At 58.3% G+C, this 18,689-nt stretch overlaps 2 protein-coding genes across 4 annotated transcripts in view; one reads left to right on the top strand and one right to left on the bottom strand.

Moving 5' to 3' along the window:
- The first annotated feature begins 457 nt into the window (after positions 1 to 457).
- Positions 458 to 5,791, top strand: SHISA8 (shisa family member 8). Of its 2 annotated transcripts, none has more exons than XM_035266081.3 (4): positions 458 to 1,364; positions 4,004 to 4,137; positions 4,514 to 4,945; positions 5,196 to 5,791. In XM_035266081.3, exons 1-4 carry the CDS (start codon positions 835 to 837, stop codon positions 5,579 to 5,581), a joined length of 1,482 nt encoding a protein of 493 aa, XP_035121972.1. In that variant the 5' UTR covers positions 458 to 834; the 3' UTR covers positions 5,582 to 5,791. The 2 variants fall into 2 exon arrangements, with proteins under 2 accessions (XP_035121972.1, XP_035121975.1); XM_035266084.3 differs by having other exon boundaries at positions 4,634 to 4,945.
- Positions 5,792 to 7,639: 1,848 nt separating this feature from the next.
- SREBF2 (sterol regulatory element binding transcription factor 2) overlaps positions 7,640 to 18,689 on the bottom strand; it is a 76,320-nt gene continuing 65,270 nt past the window's right edge. For both annotated transcript variants that reach the window (XM_035266074.3, XM_017969242.4), the window contains 6 exons: positions 18,506 to 18,615; positions 16,581 to 16,713; positions 14,876 to 15,044; positions 12,058 to 12,243; positions 10,182 to 10,293; positions 7,640 to 9,718 (listed from right to left, as the gene is read on the bottom strand). In XM_035266074.3, the coding sequence (XP_035121965.3) occupies positions 9,498 to 9,718; positions 10,182 to 10,293; positions 12,058 to 12,243; positions 14,876 to 15,044; positions 16,581 to 16,713; positions 18,506 to 18,615 (931 nt within the window). In that variant the 3' untranslated portion in view covers positions 7,640 to 9,497. The remainder of the gene's footprint in view (positions 9,719 to 10,181; positions 10,294 to 12,057; positions 12,244 to 14,875; positions 15,045 to 16,580; positions 16,714 to 18,505; positions 18,616 to 18,689) is intronic.

The raw sequence follows: 18,689 nt of genomic DNA on the forward strand, positions 1-18,689 counted from the left end.
CCTTGGCCCTCTGAAGCGGCGCTGCCAGCGGGACAGATGGGAAAATCGAGGCGCGGAGAGGGGAAGGGGTCCTCCTCATGTTATGATTAGAAGGAACAGAGGGGCCAGAAGGAGGTGGGAGGGTGGCTCTGCCCGTCCCGGGGCAATTCCGGGCTGCTTTGACCTCCGCGCCTCCGTCCCCGCACCTGTAAGAGAGGGACGCTCCAGTCGCGGGTCATAGACTTGATCCTCATTGAGCACCCAGTTCAGAGGAATGTTTCTGGGCAGCCTTTGGGGAGGGTCCCCTGTGGGGTGCCCCGGCTGCGCGGTCCCTGCTGCCCCCTCTCGCCCCTCGCGGCGGCCGCGCTCCTCCCCCGGCTCTGCCTCCCTCCCGCCCTCCCTCCTCTCTTCCTCCCCCGCCCGCCGGAGCCCGCGCCGAGCCCGAGCAGGAGCCGGAGCCGGAGCCGGAGCAGGAGCCAGAGTGCTGGCTGCACCGAGCGGGCGGCGGGAAGGCAGCGGAGTCGGGCGGCCCGCGACCCCTGCTAGGGCCAAGACACGCACACCTGCTGGGCCAGGAAGAAGTCGGGGACCGCGCTCGGGCGAGGACCTGCGGTCCGGCCCGGGGGAGATCCCAGGACGCGGACCGGGCAGCTCGGGTCCGAGGTGAGCCCCGAAGGAGGACGCGCCCACCGGAGGTGCGGCCTCGGAGCTCTAGATCCAGCCCTCTCGGGGCTGACGGCCGAGGCGGCGTGCTCCGGGAGCCAGCGCGATCCCTGCGGGAGCGGAGGAGCCGAGCCGGAGGGAGCTGCAGCGCCCGGCCATGCACCGGGCGCAGTAGCGAGAGGCGCGGGCCCGATGGCGCGGGCCGGGGCGCAGGGACTGCTCGGCGGCCGCCGTCCGCCCAGGCTCCGGCTTGCGCTCGCGCTTCGGCTAGCGTTGCTGCTAGCGTGGCCGCCGTCGGGTCGCGCGGGGGCCCCTGAGGCGCAGGGGCCCGCGGCGCCCGGCACGACAGCCCCAGCGGGGGGCGACCGCTGCCGGGGCTACTACGACGTGATGGGCCAATGGGACCCGCCCTTCAACTGCAGCTCGGGCGCCTACAGCTTCTGCTGCGGCACGTGCGGCTACCGCTTCTGCTGCCACGACGGGCCGCGGCGCCTCGACCAGAGCCGCTGCTCCAACTACGACACGCCGGCCTGGGTCCAGACCGGCCGGCCGCCCGCCCGCGCCCGCGACACCGCTGCGCCCCGGGACCCGGGCCGCGAGCGCAGCCACACGGCCGTCTACGCTGTGTGCGGCGTCGCCGCGCTGCTGGTGCTGGCCGGCATCGGGGCGCGCCTGGGCCTGGAGAGGGCGCACAGCCCGCGCGCACGGCGCACTGTGACCAGGTGAGCGCGCGCCGCCGGGGAGCCCCCCGCCCGCTCCTCAGACTGCTCTCCCTGCCCGCTAGTTCTCCCAGTAGGCCCCTTCTCTGGTTTTTTTCTGTCTCTGTCTCCCCTCACCTTCATCAGGGAGACACCTGACACCGCCCTGACTCCCCTTGACCTTCCGCCTGTGCTGGGCGCTGCGTCGCTTTCCCTTGCTCTAGTATCTTCTGGAGGGGTTGGGGGACTAGGTAGCTTTGGACAGAGGGCACGGGGTCGCCGTCCACGGGGCCACTGGCCGGGAGGGAGACCGGGCTGATGTAGTATTGGGTGTCTTGGGCACAGGGAAGGGAAGGGGCCCTTGGCTCTTTGGTTGCTCCTCTCCTGCTTCTCCCCACTCTTCCCTCCCCTCTTCCTGCCCACCTCCTGCCTCTCCCCTGCCCCGGTAGCTGTGACTCAGAGCTGCCCTTCCCTCCTTGGGTTTCACAGGCCTACCCCCACTTACCCCATGCCACAGCTTCCAGGTGAAGGTCAGGGCTCCCTCTGTGTAGGACTCTGGAACACAGTCGTGTGTTGCTGAGGCCAGGACAGGTGCTTGCTGCATTCTGAGCTTGGTGTGAAGTGGGCTACAGGGTCCAGGTCCCCTTTCTCGGTTGGAATGAGGACTCTGGGACTCTATGTGTCTGGATCCTGGAACTCTCACCCACATGCCGCAGGTGGCACTCACATGCCCCCAGCAACCCCCATGCCCTGGATCCTGTACCTTTGTCATCCACCTGGTCCCAGCACCCTATGGGCCTGTGAGCTGCTGACACTGCATGCGACAGGCTGGTATTTAGAAGTGACCATAGAGAAGCCCCCATGCCCTCTATGGGGGACAGATGTGGACACTTCCCCCTCCTGGGCCTCAGAGGCAGGGGGTGAGGGCTCCCTTGGCACTCCAGCACCCCTCACTCCTGAAACCATGTAGCCCACTTTCTCCCAGGGAGCTGTAGGGTAGTTGGCACCCTGGCTTCCACCCTCAGCTCCCGCACTGCCTCCAGGAGGTGGAACCTCCTGGCTTGGCTGTTGGATACCACAGGGGTAGGGACTGAGTTACCCCAATTTGGGGGTCCCTCATGCTGGGCGAGGGTAGCATGGAGGAGGCCCAGGTATGTCTTTGACAGGGGCAGGGCAAAAGGAGCTGAAGGCCATGAGGGGTGGCTGCGGCAGCCCAGCTGACATGTTCACCCAACTCCCTGTGCCTGCTGGGGAAGGGGCAGCAGGTTTGGTGATGCCTCAGGAAGACTGCACCCACCCCTGCCGTGCTGCATGGCCTAGGCCAGTCCCTTCTTTCTGGGCTTCAGGCTCCCATGGACCCTGACTCCCTTTTCTCTGCTGGAGAGACCTGGAACAGGGCTTGGGCTTGTCCTGAGTCCCTGCCCTCCTCACAAGTCTCACCCTTAATTCTGCTTGTTGGGGCTTTGAAGGCCAGGGAAGGCTTCTCAGAGGGCTTGGGGCGGGCATCCAGAGAGAGTTTGTGCAAAAGCCCAGAGGCATGGTGATTACTCAGCTGTCTGGGAGAGAGGAGCTGGCGGTGCTTTCCCAGAGATGAGGCCACAGAGGTGAGCCTCTGGGCAGTGCGCAGGGGAGGAAGGGCAGTCCAGGCAGGTACTAGGATGCTTTCAGACCCTGTCACCAAACCTGAAGACAAACCTTGGCCATCCCTGGTTTCCTGCCTCCTGAATGCCCTTCACGAATCAGCCTTTTGAGGCCCCAGCCCCAGAAGGAGGATCAGGCTGAGTAGGAGAGAATCATGGATTCCAGGTTCTGAAGGCAGCTGGGCCGCACAGACACTGTCATATCACAGCTGGGTGGGGGCTGGGTGTTGGGTCCAGGGAGGTGGCTGCCCAAGGTCACACAGCTTGTGGGTCCTGGGCTGCCACAGAAGTCTCCCAGCATCCCCTTACCCTCATCCATCTGTCCTTCTTGCCTGTGTTGGCAACTTCATCCCAGGTCCCAGCGGAAGCCGCAGCTGCAGGGGCATTTGGGCAGGCAGGTAAATAAGGCTTCCTGGGTGGGGTAAAGTGGCTCAGACCTGTAATCCCAGCACTTTGGGAGGCCGAGACAGGCAGAGTTTGAGACCAGCCTGGCTAACACGGTGAAACCCCATCTCTACTAAAAATACAAAAATTAGCTAGGTGTGGTGGTGGGCACCTTGAACCCAGCAGGTGAAGGTTGTAGTGAGCAGAGATGGCACCATTGCACTCCAGCCTGGGCAACAGAGCAAGACTCAGTTTCAAAAAATAAAAAATAAAAAAAAGGATTCCTGGAGGAGGCTGCTGGTGGAGTCTGAAGGATGAGTAGCAGCTTTATGGGATGAGGGGCAGGAAAGCAGAGCAAGTTGCATTGGGAGGGGAGGCTCAACCAAGGAGGGTCCTGGAGAGTGTGCTCCAGGGAGGGGTGGGAAGGGGAGTTTCCTGGCCTGCTCTGGGAAGCAGTTGTGTTGGGGCCACATGTAAGGCTGACAGATAGTTCGTGTGTGAGTTCGAGCACCAGAGAGGACGGCCTGGAGAGGCTGAAAGAACTGCCCAGGGCCACAGAGTGAGGTGGTGGTGGCCCAGGCAGGCCCTTGATGAGGTGGGAGGCAGAAAGGGCCACCCCTGACCACTCTGTCCCTGCAGGACGCTGACGGAGCTTCTGAAGCAGCCAGGCCCCCAGGAGCCATTACCTCCCACCCTGGGCCCGCCTCTGGGTGGCTGTGTCCAGGTGCAGATGGGGGACGGCCTCCCCCAGGTCTCCCCCCACAACAGCGCAGGTGAGTCGGTGGCGGGCGGGCCTGAAAGGCAGCGGAGCACACAGAAGGGCGTGAGAGACAGAGAGGGGGTCCCTCGGCTGGGGTGTGGAGGCTTCCCCAGTGGAAATGAGCCGCCGCCTCTGCGGGTGTGAGGGGCCTGCCCGGTCAGCCAGCTCCACAGGGTGGAGAGGGACCCCTCATGGGTCCTGCGGCCTCGAGTCTGGGGGGGCTGTGATGTGAGGAAGGTTCCAGATGCAGGATTTGCTGGCTGGGACTGTGGTCTTAGGCTCGGGCTCCGGAGCCTCCCTCTGGGTCTCTCGAGAGCAGGCAGGCTTGGCAGCCCCCACGCCCCGTCTGGGTTCTGTTCCTCAGACATACCCCATCTCGGCGGGAGCAGGTCCCGGGACTCCACGCCTGGCTCGAGTGTCGCCTCCGGGCGAGCCGTTCATGAGGGTGGCACCCCCCGGGCTGGCTGCTGCCGCCGCTGCGCGTGATTTGGAGCCAGGCCCTGTTCCAGGCGCTGGAGGCTGCCGCGAACACAGGCTGGGCTCGCAGCCGCGCCCGGAGAACGGTCCCCCAGGTTCTCAACGGACAGCCTCGGGGAGAGGGCTGCGGAGAGGTGACAGCGCGGACGCAGTGATCCGGGGCATCGGGCCGAGCCGCGTCTCACTCCCTGCTGCAGACAAGAAGCACCTCAACAACGCGCCCCGGGGGTCGCCCGCCCCGGGGCCCCCGCGAGGCCCGCGGCTGCAAGTCGGCCGCAGCCTGACGCTGCAGCCCGACTACGCCAAGTACGCCACGTTTAAGACCGCCGCGCTCAAGGCCGCAGGTGAGTGAGGGGTGCGGGCGGCGCGAGGGAACCCGGGTTCGCGGGCTCCGGGACTGCGAGGCGCGGGGCCCAGTCTCCCGGCTCCAAGTTCTCAGTCCCGCGCGCCCGCCGCTCGGCCAATCGGCTCCCGCGCCCCGGCCGGGCCCGCCTCGGCCCCGCCCCCTACCGGGACCCCTCGTCGCGTCCGGAGTTCCAGGCGCCGAGGTCCCCGCGAGGCGCGGCTTGACCCTTCCCTGCCCTCTCCCTGCAGAGGCCACCCCGCGGGACTTCTGCCAGCGTTTCCCCGTCCCCGAGCGGTCCCCGCGTCCCCCTCCATCGCGGGCCCCGCGGCCCCCCCCGGACTTGCCTGCGCCGCGGGACGCCTGCCCCTGGGCCCCGCCCGGCTACGCGCCCCCTGCCGCGCCGGGTCCCTATGCCGCCTGGACCGCCGGTCGCCCGGTCCGACCTGCCCCGCTCGGCCACCCGGCGGCTCAAGCCTTCCAGGTACCCCGGAGGCCTGGCCGCGCGGCCCCGCGCCAGTTCAGCGCGGAAAAAATGCCCGAGGCCTTCAGCCCGCAGCCCCTCGGCCTTTACCGCAGCGTGGGCCGCGGGTCTCGGTACCTAAGGACCAACAGCAAGACCGAGGTTACCGTGTGAAGCGGGGCCGCGGTCCTCTCGAGGCGTCCTGGGCTGGGGCCCTCGTCTGTCCATCGGAGCCCCAGGCCACAGGGAGCCCTCCTGGAAGGTCAGCTCTTCCGTCTGCCTCAAGGGCACGGGGGTCTTGGAGCCCGCAGGCCGCGGGTTGGTCTTGTAAATAAGCCCTTTATGTGGTTCCCGCTCCTGAGAATAAAGAGCCCTCAGCGTGGATGCGAGGCAGCATTGGTCACTGACTGGACAGACGGCAGTGCAGGCCTCAGAGGACACGGCGTGTGCAAGGGTGGAGGACTGTTCCAGTGCACTGGCCAGAGCGAGGGAGCAATGGCTGGAGAGGGTGGTCAGGGTTGAATGTCAGGGTTAATGCCCACACCAGTGGGAGCCCTGGGAAAGGGGATGGTTAGATTTCTGCCACTGCAGCTTGAGGTGGCTGAACCTGGCTGATGCTCACTGACCATTGGCTGTGGGCCAGCCCCTGGCCTGCAGGTCGCTTGGCCAGATTGGCCTGGGGCTACCCCCCTTAATGGGTGTGGGCTGTGGGGACATCTGGTGCTCAGGATGGGGGCACCTCCTCCCAAGTAGCTTCTTTGAAACAGTGGAGGAAAGCTGGAGCAGGGTCCCTGGCAGTGCCCCTCCGGGAGGGCTCCTGGTACCTGGCTGTGGCCCAGGGCACTGCTAGCAGCTCACGTGCGTTTTCCACAGAGCTCCTGTGCCAGGGGACGCTGGGTACACTGGGGGCCAGGGCTGTGGCTGGCTGAGGGGTGTGACCTCAACAAAGCCATCCAGGTGGGTCCGTTTCCCTCCTGAGTACCTGAGGTGTGGTGTACTGTGTTAAGAACAATGGCTACCATTTGTTGGCCTTTCTCAAGAAATCTGCAAGAGCCTCATGGGGGTGCGCCTTTACAGAGGAGGAAGTTTGGGTTTTGAGACCTAAGTAGCTTGCCCAAGGTCACCCAGTGGACTCCCAGGTTAGGACCCTCCTGGATTGCTGTGAATCGGCTGAAATGGCAAGCAACAGGCAGTCTGGCGGGGAGAGAGAGTTCTGAGTGTTGGTAGGGAGGGCACCCTGTTCCCAGGGTATATATAAACAGTCTGGAGCTTTCCTTCTGCCGGCTGGGCTGCCCTGAGGCCCCAGAACCCACCAGGCCTGGTCTTTGCTCCTGCCAGGTGAAGGGTGCACCTCCCTGTCCCTTTAGGGTGTTAAGGCAACCAAGGCCTAGAAACCCCAGGACAGAGCCCTGGGCCCACAGTCCTAACCCTGTCCCACAGCTGTGTAGAGTTGGAGGAGGGGGGTGGGGGCTGAGTCATGGAGGCTGCACAGACTCACAAAGGGATCTGGTTCTTTCTCGGTCCACCTCCCACCCCCTGTCCCCAAACACATGACGAAGACCGTGGCTGAGCTATGCCAGGAGTCGGCAATTCCCCCTGCTCATTCTCAGTCCCAAGGGCCCTGGATCTCTATCCCAGTGGAACCAGGCTGAGGCTGTGGACAGTGGCCATCCCTGAAAATGATGGAACCATGCATGGGACCAGCTGCAACTGGGCCTCACCGGCAGTGTAGCCTGCTGTGACTACCTTTCAGAGGAAGTGGCTCAGAGTGGAAGGGATTCAGCCCTATGCTCAGTCCCATTCTGACTTCTCTTGCAACAAGGCCCAGCACTCCCATCCCAGCCTGTGGTCCTGCCCCTGGTGTGTCTCAGCAGCCTCACAAGGCACTCACTCTGGGCACACAAGCCTGTGGAACTACAGTCCATGGCGGAGCTTAGCATCCCCATTCTGCACACGTGGAAGTGGAGACAAGCACAGGACCTGGACTTGGGTCTGACTTGTCTCCTGGCTCAGAAGGTCACTGCCTTCACAGAAGGGAAACCAGGGAGCAGCTTACTCAGCAGGGGAGAGGTCAGCCAGTTGCATTATATCCAGAGAACAAGCTGGAACCTGGATAGCACGACCTCTGACCCCCAAAGCACCACCCACAGCCCCTGGCCCATTGCCCACCAAGTCATGCAGCCCCTTGGCTGGACACCACAGCAGTCACATTACAGACCCTCACACACCTTGTGCTGGGTGGTACCAATCTGTGTTTATTGAATAACCTAGGTCTGGGACACAGTGACTGAACATCAAGGAAGCCATAGGTGTACCCCCATTTTCAGTGTAAAATCACCCCCTCCCACCCCTAAACAATAGAGAGAAAAGGCACAGGACATATACACAACACTCGGGTGGGAAGGGTCCATAAATTACAGTAAGTGGGGGAGGGGCAGGAGAGAAAGCAGGTGGGGTCCAAGCACACCCTAGGGACAACACAAGCTGATGCATTCCAGCCTGCATCAAGGGGCCCTACTGTGAGCAGCCCCCAGTCTGTATTAGGGCTCCTGCCCACCCTCTGCCCCAACCAGCTTGAGGATGAGGCACAGGGAGTCCAGAAAAGTGGGACTTTTTCTCCTAGGACCTGCATCAAGGCAGGGGACCTCATTCCTAGTGCCCACCAAAGGCAACCTTCTGCCCACTCTGTAAAGAAGGGCTTGCCACTGGGGAGGGGTTGGGCCACGTTGGTTTTTTTCAGTTCAAGAATTAGTGATAAAAAGGCCAGGCACAGTGGCTCATGCCTGTAATCCCAGCACTTTGGGAAACTGTGACAGGTGTATCACAAGGTTGAGAGATCAAGACCATCCTGGCCAACATGGTGAAACCCCATCTCTACTAAAAATACAAAAACTAGCTGGGCGTGGTGGCATGCGCCTGTAGTCCCAGCCACTCAGGAAGCTGAGGCAGGAGAATCGCTTGAATCCGGGAGGCGGAGGTTGCAGTGAGCTGGGATCATGCCACTGCACTCCAGCCTGGCAACAGAGTGAGACTCCGTCTTAAGAAAAAAAAGAATTAGGGATAAAAATATACAGATATGCCTCAACTTACATAGGGTTACTTCCTGATAAATCCATCATAAATGAAAATATCATAATTCAAAAATTCATTTAATACCCCGACAGACCAACTGTAAAGTTGAACCATGGTTGAAGTGAACCACTGCAAAGCCGGGGCCAGTCTGCACTGTGGAGGTAGGTGTTGGGGTCGGGGAGGGGGGAACCTGGACACCATGCTGAAGGTCCCTGGTTCCCAGTCCCAATGGGTGGCTTCATTTCTCCCAGGCCCCTGGGCCTACCCTGAGCTTGGGATGACATCCTAGGAGGTGGAGAGTGGGAAGGAACAGGACAATTAAATAAGATACCATTTATTTCTTAAAAAATTAAAAAATAATGCCAACATAATTTCATCCATCCGCAGGCATGCTCCCTGCCTCCCACCAGCCTCCCAGGGCTGGGGTCCCCTCCTCCCCTGGCTGTCCTATGTAATAAAGGGAAAGACAATGAGTGGGCTCAGTCAGGCACAGGGGAGGGAACGCAGACCCAGGGAGAGAATCAAGATGCTACGGCAACTCAGCCTCACATCATGGCAAACCCAAGCACGCTGATAGAAAACATTCGTATAAAAAGCGGGGAGGGCATGCCAGGCACAGGCCTGAGGGCAGCTGCTCCCTGGTGCTGAGAGACTGCTGTCTCCCAGAGAAAGCCTGATAAAAACTGAGGAAGCAAAAAGGAGAGAGTGAGGTTCAGGAGAAAGTCAGGAAGGCTGAAGGCAGGGGGCTTGGCAGCTTGGGAGCTCCCCCTGCTGCTTTTAAGAACCAGTTTCTACCCCGCCACCTTTCCTCTCATGCCCACCAGACCCTGGACCATGGGCATCTAGTGACAGCAGCTTTAAGGGGCTCTGTCCAGGGGCCCACTGGCCTGAGGTGGCTCAGAAGCCTCGGCAGATGACAGCTAGGAAGACAAGGCTCCTCCCTACCACTCTCAGCAGGAGGATGCTGTGGGGGGAGAGAGGAACCGAGAGAGGTGGAGGGGCGAGCTGAGCCTGGTGGTCAGGAGGCGGCAATGGCAGTGCCACCACCCAGCTTGACAATCATCTGCTGGCAGTCATTGCAGGAGCGCCGGTCACCCACCTTCTCCAGGGTGCGGGCAGCCTCGGCCAGCAGCACTGCCCGCTGGCCCGGGGAGGATAGAAAGGAGAGGGGAAGGTGGCGGCAGGCCAGCAGGATGGCAGTGGCCCGCTCTCGCTGGCCGGGCCAGGCATCCACCTCTCCTATGGTAAAGAGATACGTGTCAGAACTGAGAGTCCATCATGCAGCCGGTGCTGTCCCTCAGCGTTACCTGGACTCATTCACTCAACACTGACACTCATCCTGGGAGGTGGAGTCTGTTGCCCCACCCAGTCCACGGAAAAGAAGTGAACTTGTCCAGTGTTCCACGGCCAGCCTGTGGTGGGGCTGGGGCTGAGATGGAGCCACATGGTCTGATTGGAGCCTCTGCTTCTACGCCTGCACCTGTGCTCAGACCCCACCCCAACCCTCCTTACCTGATCACAGCATGACCCATGACCACCCCAACCCCTGCAACCCACTAAGAGCGGTCTCAGGCTTCTTTCATTCTCAGAGAGGTGTGCTGGCCACAGCTGCTAGATGTGGGAGCTGGGCTGGCCCCAACCCTCCTCTCTTCCCGGGGGCAGGGCCAGCCCCAGCCTGCGAGCTGGAGAGCGGTGGACTCACCGTGCTTCGAGCTCTGTGTGGTGCGCCGCCGCAGACTGTGTTCCAGCAGCTGGTGGGTGCGGGTGGGACTGGCTCCTGCCATCAGGCGCACAGTCGCTTCATGCAGGAAGACCTGGGGAGGTGCAGGGGTGATATCCATTATACTCCTGGTCCCCACCTGTCTATGCTCAGGGTAGCTCTCCCTGAGCCATCTTGCCTGCCACCTGATGACATCCCTTCCCATACCACCCTGCCTTGCTCAACACTGAAAAGCAACCTCTGTTGACCCCTATTCCGACCCTGAGCCAGGCGGGAAACCTGGCTGAGCCGCAGGAGCAGGAGGAAAGGAGAGAGAGGCAAAATGCCTGCTTTCCTCAACTGGTGACAAGAAAGCCGTGGGCGCACCTTGTGGAGCTGGCAGACAAGCAGGGCCTGGGTGAAGCCTCCAGACCCTGGAGGCTGCTGCCAGTTTGACAAAAGGACAGGTGTGGCAGGGACAGAGGGGTGAGGGAGACAGCTGGGCTGGTACCAGAGAGGTTCGGTACCCTCTTTCCTTCCGTATCTTTAGAAAGGAACAGAGTCTAGAGGTGTGCGGGTAAAAGTCTGCAGCGCTGAGGTATGAGTCGCTGGTAGGTGAAGGGCAAGGCCGAACGAAGTCTGTCATTTCTTAAGATCTCAAGCTCTTTTTGATTGCTTTATATCTCAGTCTTCAGTGCTGCCAAGTAGATTCTGGTCTTGGTAGGCAACAGGGAGCCACTGCTGGGCTCTCAGCAGGGAGAAGCAGGATGGAAATGGTATTTAAGAGGCAGCCTTTGGGCTTAGGTGAGGTGCCTCACATCTGTAAAACCAGCACTTTGGGAGGTCAAAGCACGAGCTTGAGGCTAGGGGTTTCAGACCAGCCTGGGACACATAGCAAGACCACCCTCCTCTTTATAAAAAAAAAAAAAAAAAAAAGCCATTGATGCCAGCCATGCTGTGAGCAGACCAGAGAGCTGACCAGGGTGGGCTCTAGGAGGCAGGGGTGCTGCCCCAGGCCTTGGGGCACATGCCCTCTTTCCACGGTAAGGAATGGCTTTCTGACGATATTGTCTGCTGTGTCCATCTTGGCTTGCTGCACACAGTGGTCACAGTACAACCCTGTGTGGGTCCTGCAGCAACTCAGGGTGATAGATGTGGGGGCCAAATACCAGGCTCTGCAGCAGCAGCCTTGCTCTGAGGCCTCCTCCTTCCAGCCCAGGCCTTACCCCCTCAATGACACTTCTGAGCCATCTTACTCAAATTCTTAGAAAAAAATACAGGTACAAATATGTCGAATACATTAAGTAACAATAAAAATAAACAACAAAGGAAATGGCTGGAGCCTGGCAAGGCCGGTCATAGAACTTTCCTCCGAGACTCAGTTCAGATAATGTGGCCACTGCCAAGGGGATGTTACCCAGCAGAAAAACCAAAGCCCCAGCTGCTGTGAAAAAGAATAAACGTCAATTTCCCCTTAGTGCGGTTCTAGAGAAATTCTGTCACTTGGCCAACAGTTATAAAAGTCAAAGTGGAGCTTGGGACCAGGCCAGGAGCCCTGATCTGCTGCCACTGCCCTCAGTGTCCTCCCACCCAGCATGTGCCTGGGGAGGTGTGGCTCCCTGCTGGCCCGTCTGTGGCGGCAAAGTATGACCTGCTCCCTGCTGAGCTCCAGGGCCAGGCACACAGCAGGCACTCAACCAATGTGTGCTGAACACAGGGATACATGGCGCCCAGCCCAGTGTTGGGCACAAGCCAAGCAGGTGCTCCACAGGTCACCAGGCTGACCTCAAAGGGCCAACTCCACAACCACATGCTGGGTTCTGGGCTCAGGCCCCACAAACTCCAATCTGCCCTGCCCCACCAGCCAGCTGGGCCTCACCTTGCGGTACGCTGGGCGGAAGCTGTGTGCCAGCCTGCGCAGGCTGCCCAGGTCCCGCTGGAAGCCTGCCAGTTCAGCGCCTGATGCGTGGTAGGTCTCCCCAATGGCCTGGCTGGCACTGGCCTGCTTTTGCCAGAGCACTGTCCGCAGCGACAGTAACAGGTCACAGGTAAGTAGCTGGACCACCTGTGGGGTCAGCCATGAGAGAGGGGGGACAAGTGACTGGCCCATCCCTGAGGCAAGGATCCCAGCACCTGCCAGCTTCCCCCAGACCAACACCAGGCAGCTCTGGGAGTAAGCGGAGAGCCCCAGAGTCTGGCAAACTACTAAGGACATGAGAACAGCTCAAGGGAGAACCAATCCCTTCCATGGCCCCAGGAGGTGGGAGACAGGCCCTCCCCATTCTGCAGGTGAGAAAGCAAGGCTCTGACAGGGACAGAAGCTTGTATAGGGGACACAGCACAGGCAGGTGGCAAGGACAGAAATAAAACCCTTGTGGGTTGAAGGCACAGGTTCTTTCACCTCATGGGAGCCCCACCATGGCTGCCTAGGAGGCTGTGATGCCCACAAGGTGCCAAGGAAAACCCTGAAGTGGCAGCAGAGCCCTGGAGCTGGAGCTGGGGCTGGGGGGAGGAGGAGGAGGAGGAGAGGGACACAGGTGTCTCAGAAGGCAGAACCGCAGAGTGGTTTGGTGCTTGGGGATTAGGCTGACTGACCTAGCTTTGCCAGTTACTAGCTACGTGACCCTGGTACAGGACTTAATCTCTCTGAGCCTGTTTCTTTATCAAAAAAAAAAAAAAAAAAAAAAAAAAAAAAAGGAAATGGCACCACCACAGGGCTGCTGTGTCATATGACAAGACACTGCGTGTGGGCCACACATACTTTCTGCCTACTATCTATGAGGCTGGGCTGCCTGCCTGGCTCCCAGCAGCATACCAGCACAACACCGAGCAGTGAGGAGCAGCAAGTTCTTCTTGAGATGGGCCACGAGCAGCCCTCTCGTCCAGAGGAACTTCCTCAGGCTGAGCCTCACCCCACCCAGCCCTGGCTTTCCTCATTCCCAAGATACTGGGCCTGGGGAAGTAAGTCCCTATGCTGATCCAGACCCTGCCCTGTCCCTGCACAAGGCCTGGATCCTTGCCTACAATTTTCCAGCTATTGTCTGCTTCAAGAGGATGTGGATAAGAAGTCCTCTCCTCAAACAAAACCTGGTGCTTCTAAGCTGTGTGTGCTGCAGGAGTGCCTGTGGGCATGGAGGGAGCAGGCCTATGGCTGGATTCTGCCCTCCAAGGGCCACCAGGCTGCGTGCGGTTGTCTTCTAGGTTCACTCTCCTATCATAGAGCTGCTACCAAAGAACCCCATACTGAGCCTGTATCGTTTGGTTCTCTCATGAAGACAAATATGGAAGAGACTAATGGAAAGCCCAAAAGAGAAGCTGAGATGTGGCTCGCCATCTGCTTTTGGTCTTGGCAGCCCAGGAGAATTTGGGACTCTGGTCCCCTGCTCCCGGGAGGTCACCATATTGATGCCTAACTTAGTGCAGACACCTGATCAGTAGAGCGCACTACAGCCCAGAACTCCTGGACTCAAGCGATCCTCCAGCCTCAGCCTCCCGAGTAGCTGGGACTATAGGCACGCACCACCGCACCTGGCAGGACTCTTTTTTTTAAGATGGAGTCTTGCTCTATTGCTCAAGCTGGAATGCAGTGGCGTGATCTTGGCTCACTGCAACCACCACCTCCTGGGTTCAAGCGATTCTCTTGCCTCAGCCTCCTGAGTAGCTGGGATTACAAGCACATACCACCACACTTGGCTAATTTTTGTTTTTTTTAGTACAAATGGGGTTTCACCATGTTGGCCAGGCTGGTATCAAACTTCTGACCTCAGGTGATCTGGCCACCTTGGCTTCCCAAAGTGCTGGGATTACAGGTGTGAGCCATGGCGCCCAGTTGCTTTGGGCCTTTTCTGTACATTGCCTGTCCCTGTAGGGGCTGGCATGCTGCCCTGGGTTCATCCCAATCCCAAGGCCCACTGACAATATCTAGCATGAAGTACTAGCCTAGTACCTGAGATCAAACCCCAGGGAGTGGCTGAGGATCTGAACCTCCAGGATTCTGCCTGCCCTTCCCTCTATGGAGTTAAGGACACGTTCCCCAGGAGACCAGGTGATGCTCCACTTTCAGCTGGGTGCCCTCCCCTTTTTCCTGGGATGGCTGTGATTTAGTCCCCAACAGTGGCAGCAGTACCCTCTATTAGAATCACCTCCCCAAGTAATGGGGCCTTTGGTGAGGACGTGGTGGGCATCTCTCGAGGGCCAGGCAGGCCTCTGTGATGCACTGTGGAAACATTGCATGGATGCCACCAGAACATGCAATGCAACTACAATGCACCACAGCTGCCCGCCAGGAGGTATGCGGTCAGCCAGACAGGTGCCCAGGGCAGTCTTCAGCTCCGTTCGTGTGCCAGGGGCCAGGGCCAGGGGCCCACTCCAAGGCTGCCTACAGAGGCCTGGAAAATCATGCAAGCCGCTGGAACAAATGCAGGGTGAAGCCCTGGCCAGCTGGGGTGCACCTGGGCTTACAGAGCGTATGAGCCAGCAGGACCTGGGACTCTGAGAGCCTAAGAAAGGTGTAGATAGAAACATGCCTGCTTCAGAGACTGACAAGGGAGTCCACCTTTTTTTGAAAGGGGGCTGCTGTCTTGGTTTATCTGTCTCTTGTACAACCCCACCTGTGAGGTCAGCTCAAAGCGGGTAGGAGTGTTCTCATGAACCAGGGCAGAGTACCTTCCCCAGGGGCCAGCTCAGCCCCAACTCACGTGGTTGAGGGCAGGGTCAGAGGTGGCCCCGCTGACATTGAGGCTGCTCCATAGGTGGCCACTGGCCCTCTCGCAATGGCAGAAGGAACTCTGCTGCCCATCTGCTTTCCCAGAGAGTGAGGCATGCATGGCTCTGCAGGCATGGAAGACGGCCTTCACCAGGGGGCTCCTGCAGCAGCGACAAGGGAGGTGAGAAGCAGGTCACTATGTATCACCTGTGTGACAGGTAGAGGAGCCCAAGCCAGTGACCACCACACCCCACACTGACATGACACGTGGGTCTGTCAACTGCAGTGCTACCATGATGGCTCCAGGCTACCAGCTCCAGATCTGAAATGCCAGGCCTGAGCTAGGGTTGGCTTCCAACCCTGTAACACCTTCATTCAATGCTGGACGAAGTCAGGCACAGGCTTCACTACTAGGTCTGCTGCTAAGAAGCCATCTAAGACAGGCGTTCCAACATGTGTGCCTCAGTTTCCTTACCTATAAAGTGGCCACAATAAGGTGTTGTACCCGTTCTTTAAGGGACCACTCTCCCAAATATGTGGTGTTAAACTCTGTGGAAAAACTTAGTTAGCTTCTTTCTGCAGAGCAGACTGCGGGGTGAAAGGGGAGGCTAGGGTTGGGGGAGTTCTCATAGCATTCTAGTCCCTGAAGAGCAGAGGGAGCCAGGGATAAGTGAACCAGCAGGCAGCAGTGCCTGCAGGGGTGTCTTGGCTGTCCATGGCAGCTCTGCTGCTCAGGAGTGAGATGACTTTGGGACAACCTACCTGCTGAGCTTCCGTGTCCTCAGGCACACTGACTGGGAGACACATACATACAGGTGGAATGCTACACAGGTCTGGGGCAGGGTAGGTGCTTACTAGTCAGAGGGCTTAAAATGAGGCTATTTCAATGAATTAGGGGGTCACATCTACTTCAGGGAGCACAGGGCTTCAAGCCTGTGTATACTCACTCTTCTCAGCTCCTTCCTATGCTCCTGGTTAAGAGTCTGCTTGACAGGAAATGTTACAGACTTGGCTCTAAGGATAGGACCTTGTGGGGCCTTTTATCTTGGAGCATTTTACAGTTTCTCTCAGAACACTCAGATCCAATTAGAAACAGCCAGGGAGTCAGCAGGCAGGGCTGCCCATCACTATGTGCTGAATGTCCCCAAGATGCCGACATAAATCTCCAAAGAGGAATGTCAAAAGCTCTCTGGTTATGCCATGTGCTAAAGGCTATTTTAGTTACAGGACAAGGTTGCTAGGGTTGATGGTGGGCTGGAGCTGGCTGAAAGGAAAGTGGATAAAATGTTGGCACACAGGGGCAGGATGCTCCGGTACACGTGAGTTTTGGGGGCAATTGTGGCCTCTCTGCACTGACTGAGAATCACTAGCACCCTGCCTGCCTCCACCACGAAGCTTCTGAAGGTACTGGGAGCCATGCTGCTCTGTCTCTTCCTTTTAGCCTGTGGTGCCATGAAAGCTGCAGGGAGGAGACAGTGCTGACAGCTGCTGGGACAACAGTCGTGTTGTGCAGAGCAGGACAGTTGCACATAGGACCTGGAGGCCCAACTTGAGTTCTTCACCCCCGACTTTTCCAGCTCCCCACGTCATGCAGTCCTGACCCTTAATCCGAACATGCCCACCCAGTGCAGCCTGCTCCCGCTAACTCAGATAAGATTCCCCTAGAGAGAAGCGAGTGGCCAAGGAGGCTTACGCACTCTGTTGCTTCCAGGGCCTTGGGGACGCGTTCTACTTTGGTAAAATAAAAGCGCACAGCTGCATCATCTCCCTGGAGCCAGCTGATGGCCACAGTGATTGCAGACGTCCACCACCGACAGATGATGTCTGGACCTAGAGGGGAACAGCACCAAATGTACTCCAGCACCCATACAAATGAGACCTGCAGCGCTCAGAGGCTGCTACGCTTCCTTCCTAGGAGGTGGGTAACATCTTTGTCTGCTGGCAATAGGCCAGCAGCCTCTGGGCTCCCATGCCCAGGATTCTGGTGTGAACAGATCTTAGAAAGTATTTGGCAATATGTATCAAGAGCCTTAAAAATGTTCACTCCTGGCCAGGCGCCGTGGCTCACGCCTGTAATACCAGCACTTTGGGAGGCCGAGGAGGGTGGATCACAAGGTCAAGAGATCGAGACCATCCTGGTCAACATGGTGAAACCCTGTCTCTACTAAAAATACAAAAAATTAGCTGGGCATGGTGGCGTGTGCCTGTAATCTCAGCTACTCAGGAGGCTGAGGCAGGAGAATTGCCTCAACCCAGGAGGCGGAGGTTGCGGTGAGCCGAGATCGCGCCATTGCACTCCAGCCTGGGTAACAAGAGCGAAACTCCATCTCAAAAAAAAAAGTTCACTCCTGGTTGGCCGTGGTGGCTCATACCTACAATCCCAGCACTTTGGGAGGCCAAGACAGGCGATCACCTGATGTCAGGAGTTCGAGACCAGACTGGCCAACATGCTGAAACCCTGTCTCTACTAAAAATATATTAAAAAATTAGCCAGTTGTGGTGGTGGGCACATGTAATCCCAGCTACTCGGAAGGCTGAGGCAGGAGAGGAGAATCGCTTAAACCCCTGGGAGGTGGAGGTTGCATTAAGCGAAGATCGTGCCATTGCACTCCAGCCTGGGCAACAAGAGCAAGACTCCATCTCAAAAAAAAAGAAGAAAAAAGTTTACTCCCGTTAAGCTAGTAATCCCATTTTTGGCAGTCTATCATAATGAAATTGGCTTAAAGAGAGAAAATAGTTTAACACAGATGTTCACCGCAGTGTTGTTTTTAAGTAAAAAGATGGATACACCCTAAGCTTTCAATGGCAATGAAGAATATCTTCAAAGACTCTGGAACAGGCTCCTGTTAGAATATTTTAAGTCTTCTCCTCTCACAGCCTTAGTTTTCTCAGCTGTAAAACGATGACAGTAGTGGTCCCACAAAACCAGCAGGAATGGTCATGCTTCCCTCAACTTGAAAACACAGAGAGGCCACAGGTCAGGGATCATGATGGGGTAGCTGATTTTCTGGGATCTCTCCCTCCCTAGGGAGAGCAACCAGAGGTAGCTTGGTACCCACAACTTCCCCAGTGGCCCCAGAAGCCCAAGAGTTGGCAGCTGATGTGCTATCATCCTGATGGCAGTTTAGGGACAGAAGCAAAGAAATGTCCTGGTGTCAACTTAGTCAGCGGGCTACGCTGTGACCCTGAGGCGATGAGGGGCTGAGGGTGGCAGAGATGCCAAGATGAAAAGTCTCTTCTGCAAAGAGTGTAAGGCCCAAGAGCTGCCTTGGGAGTCACTGTGCATCTGAAAGGTGACCCCCCTCCTGCCCTGGTGCCTGGGCCACTCTGCTTGTTCTGGGCATTAAGAAGGATTGTCTCCTGGGCCACACAGCCAGCGCTTGAGGAAGGCATTCAGTCACTCATTGCCCTACTTCTCTGAAAACCATTGTTTCCTGCCTCTGAGTGCTGTTTGGGAGGGGGTGACTGTGACTTGGGGCCATATGAGGTTCATAGGTATGAACCTAGGATCCAGAGAAGAAGCTGGCATCTACGCTCCTAACATCCTGGACCCCTGGGGCAAAAGCACTGTGAAGACCTGAACTAAGCACCCTGAGACTGTGGGCCACCCGCAGATGCTTACCCAGGGCAGATTTGAGCACGGAGCTGCTGGAGAGTGGGGGGCTCACAATCCCCACAGAGTCCACAAAAGAATGAAGTAATTTCAGGTACTCCAGAGCACTGGAGAATTCACTAGGAAGAAAAAAAAGGGTCTCATGTACATCAAAACATACACAAGGCCCACCTCATGGTCTGGTTGTTCAGCT

This window comes from Callithrix jacchus, chromosome 1 (assembly GCF_049354715.1).
Source record: "Callithrix jacchus isolate 240 chromosome 1, calJac240_pri, whole genome shotgun sequence".
Classification (NCBI taxonomy): Eukaryota; Metazoa; Chordata; class Mammalia; order Primates; family Cebidae; genus Callithrix; species Callithrix jacchus.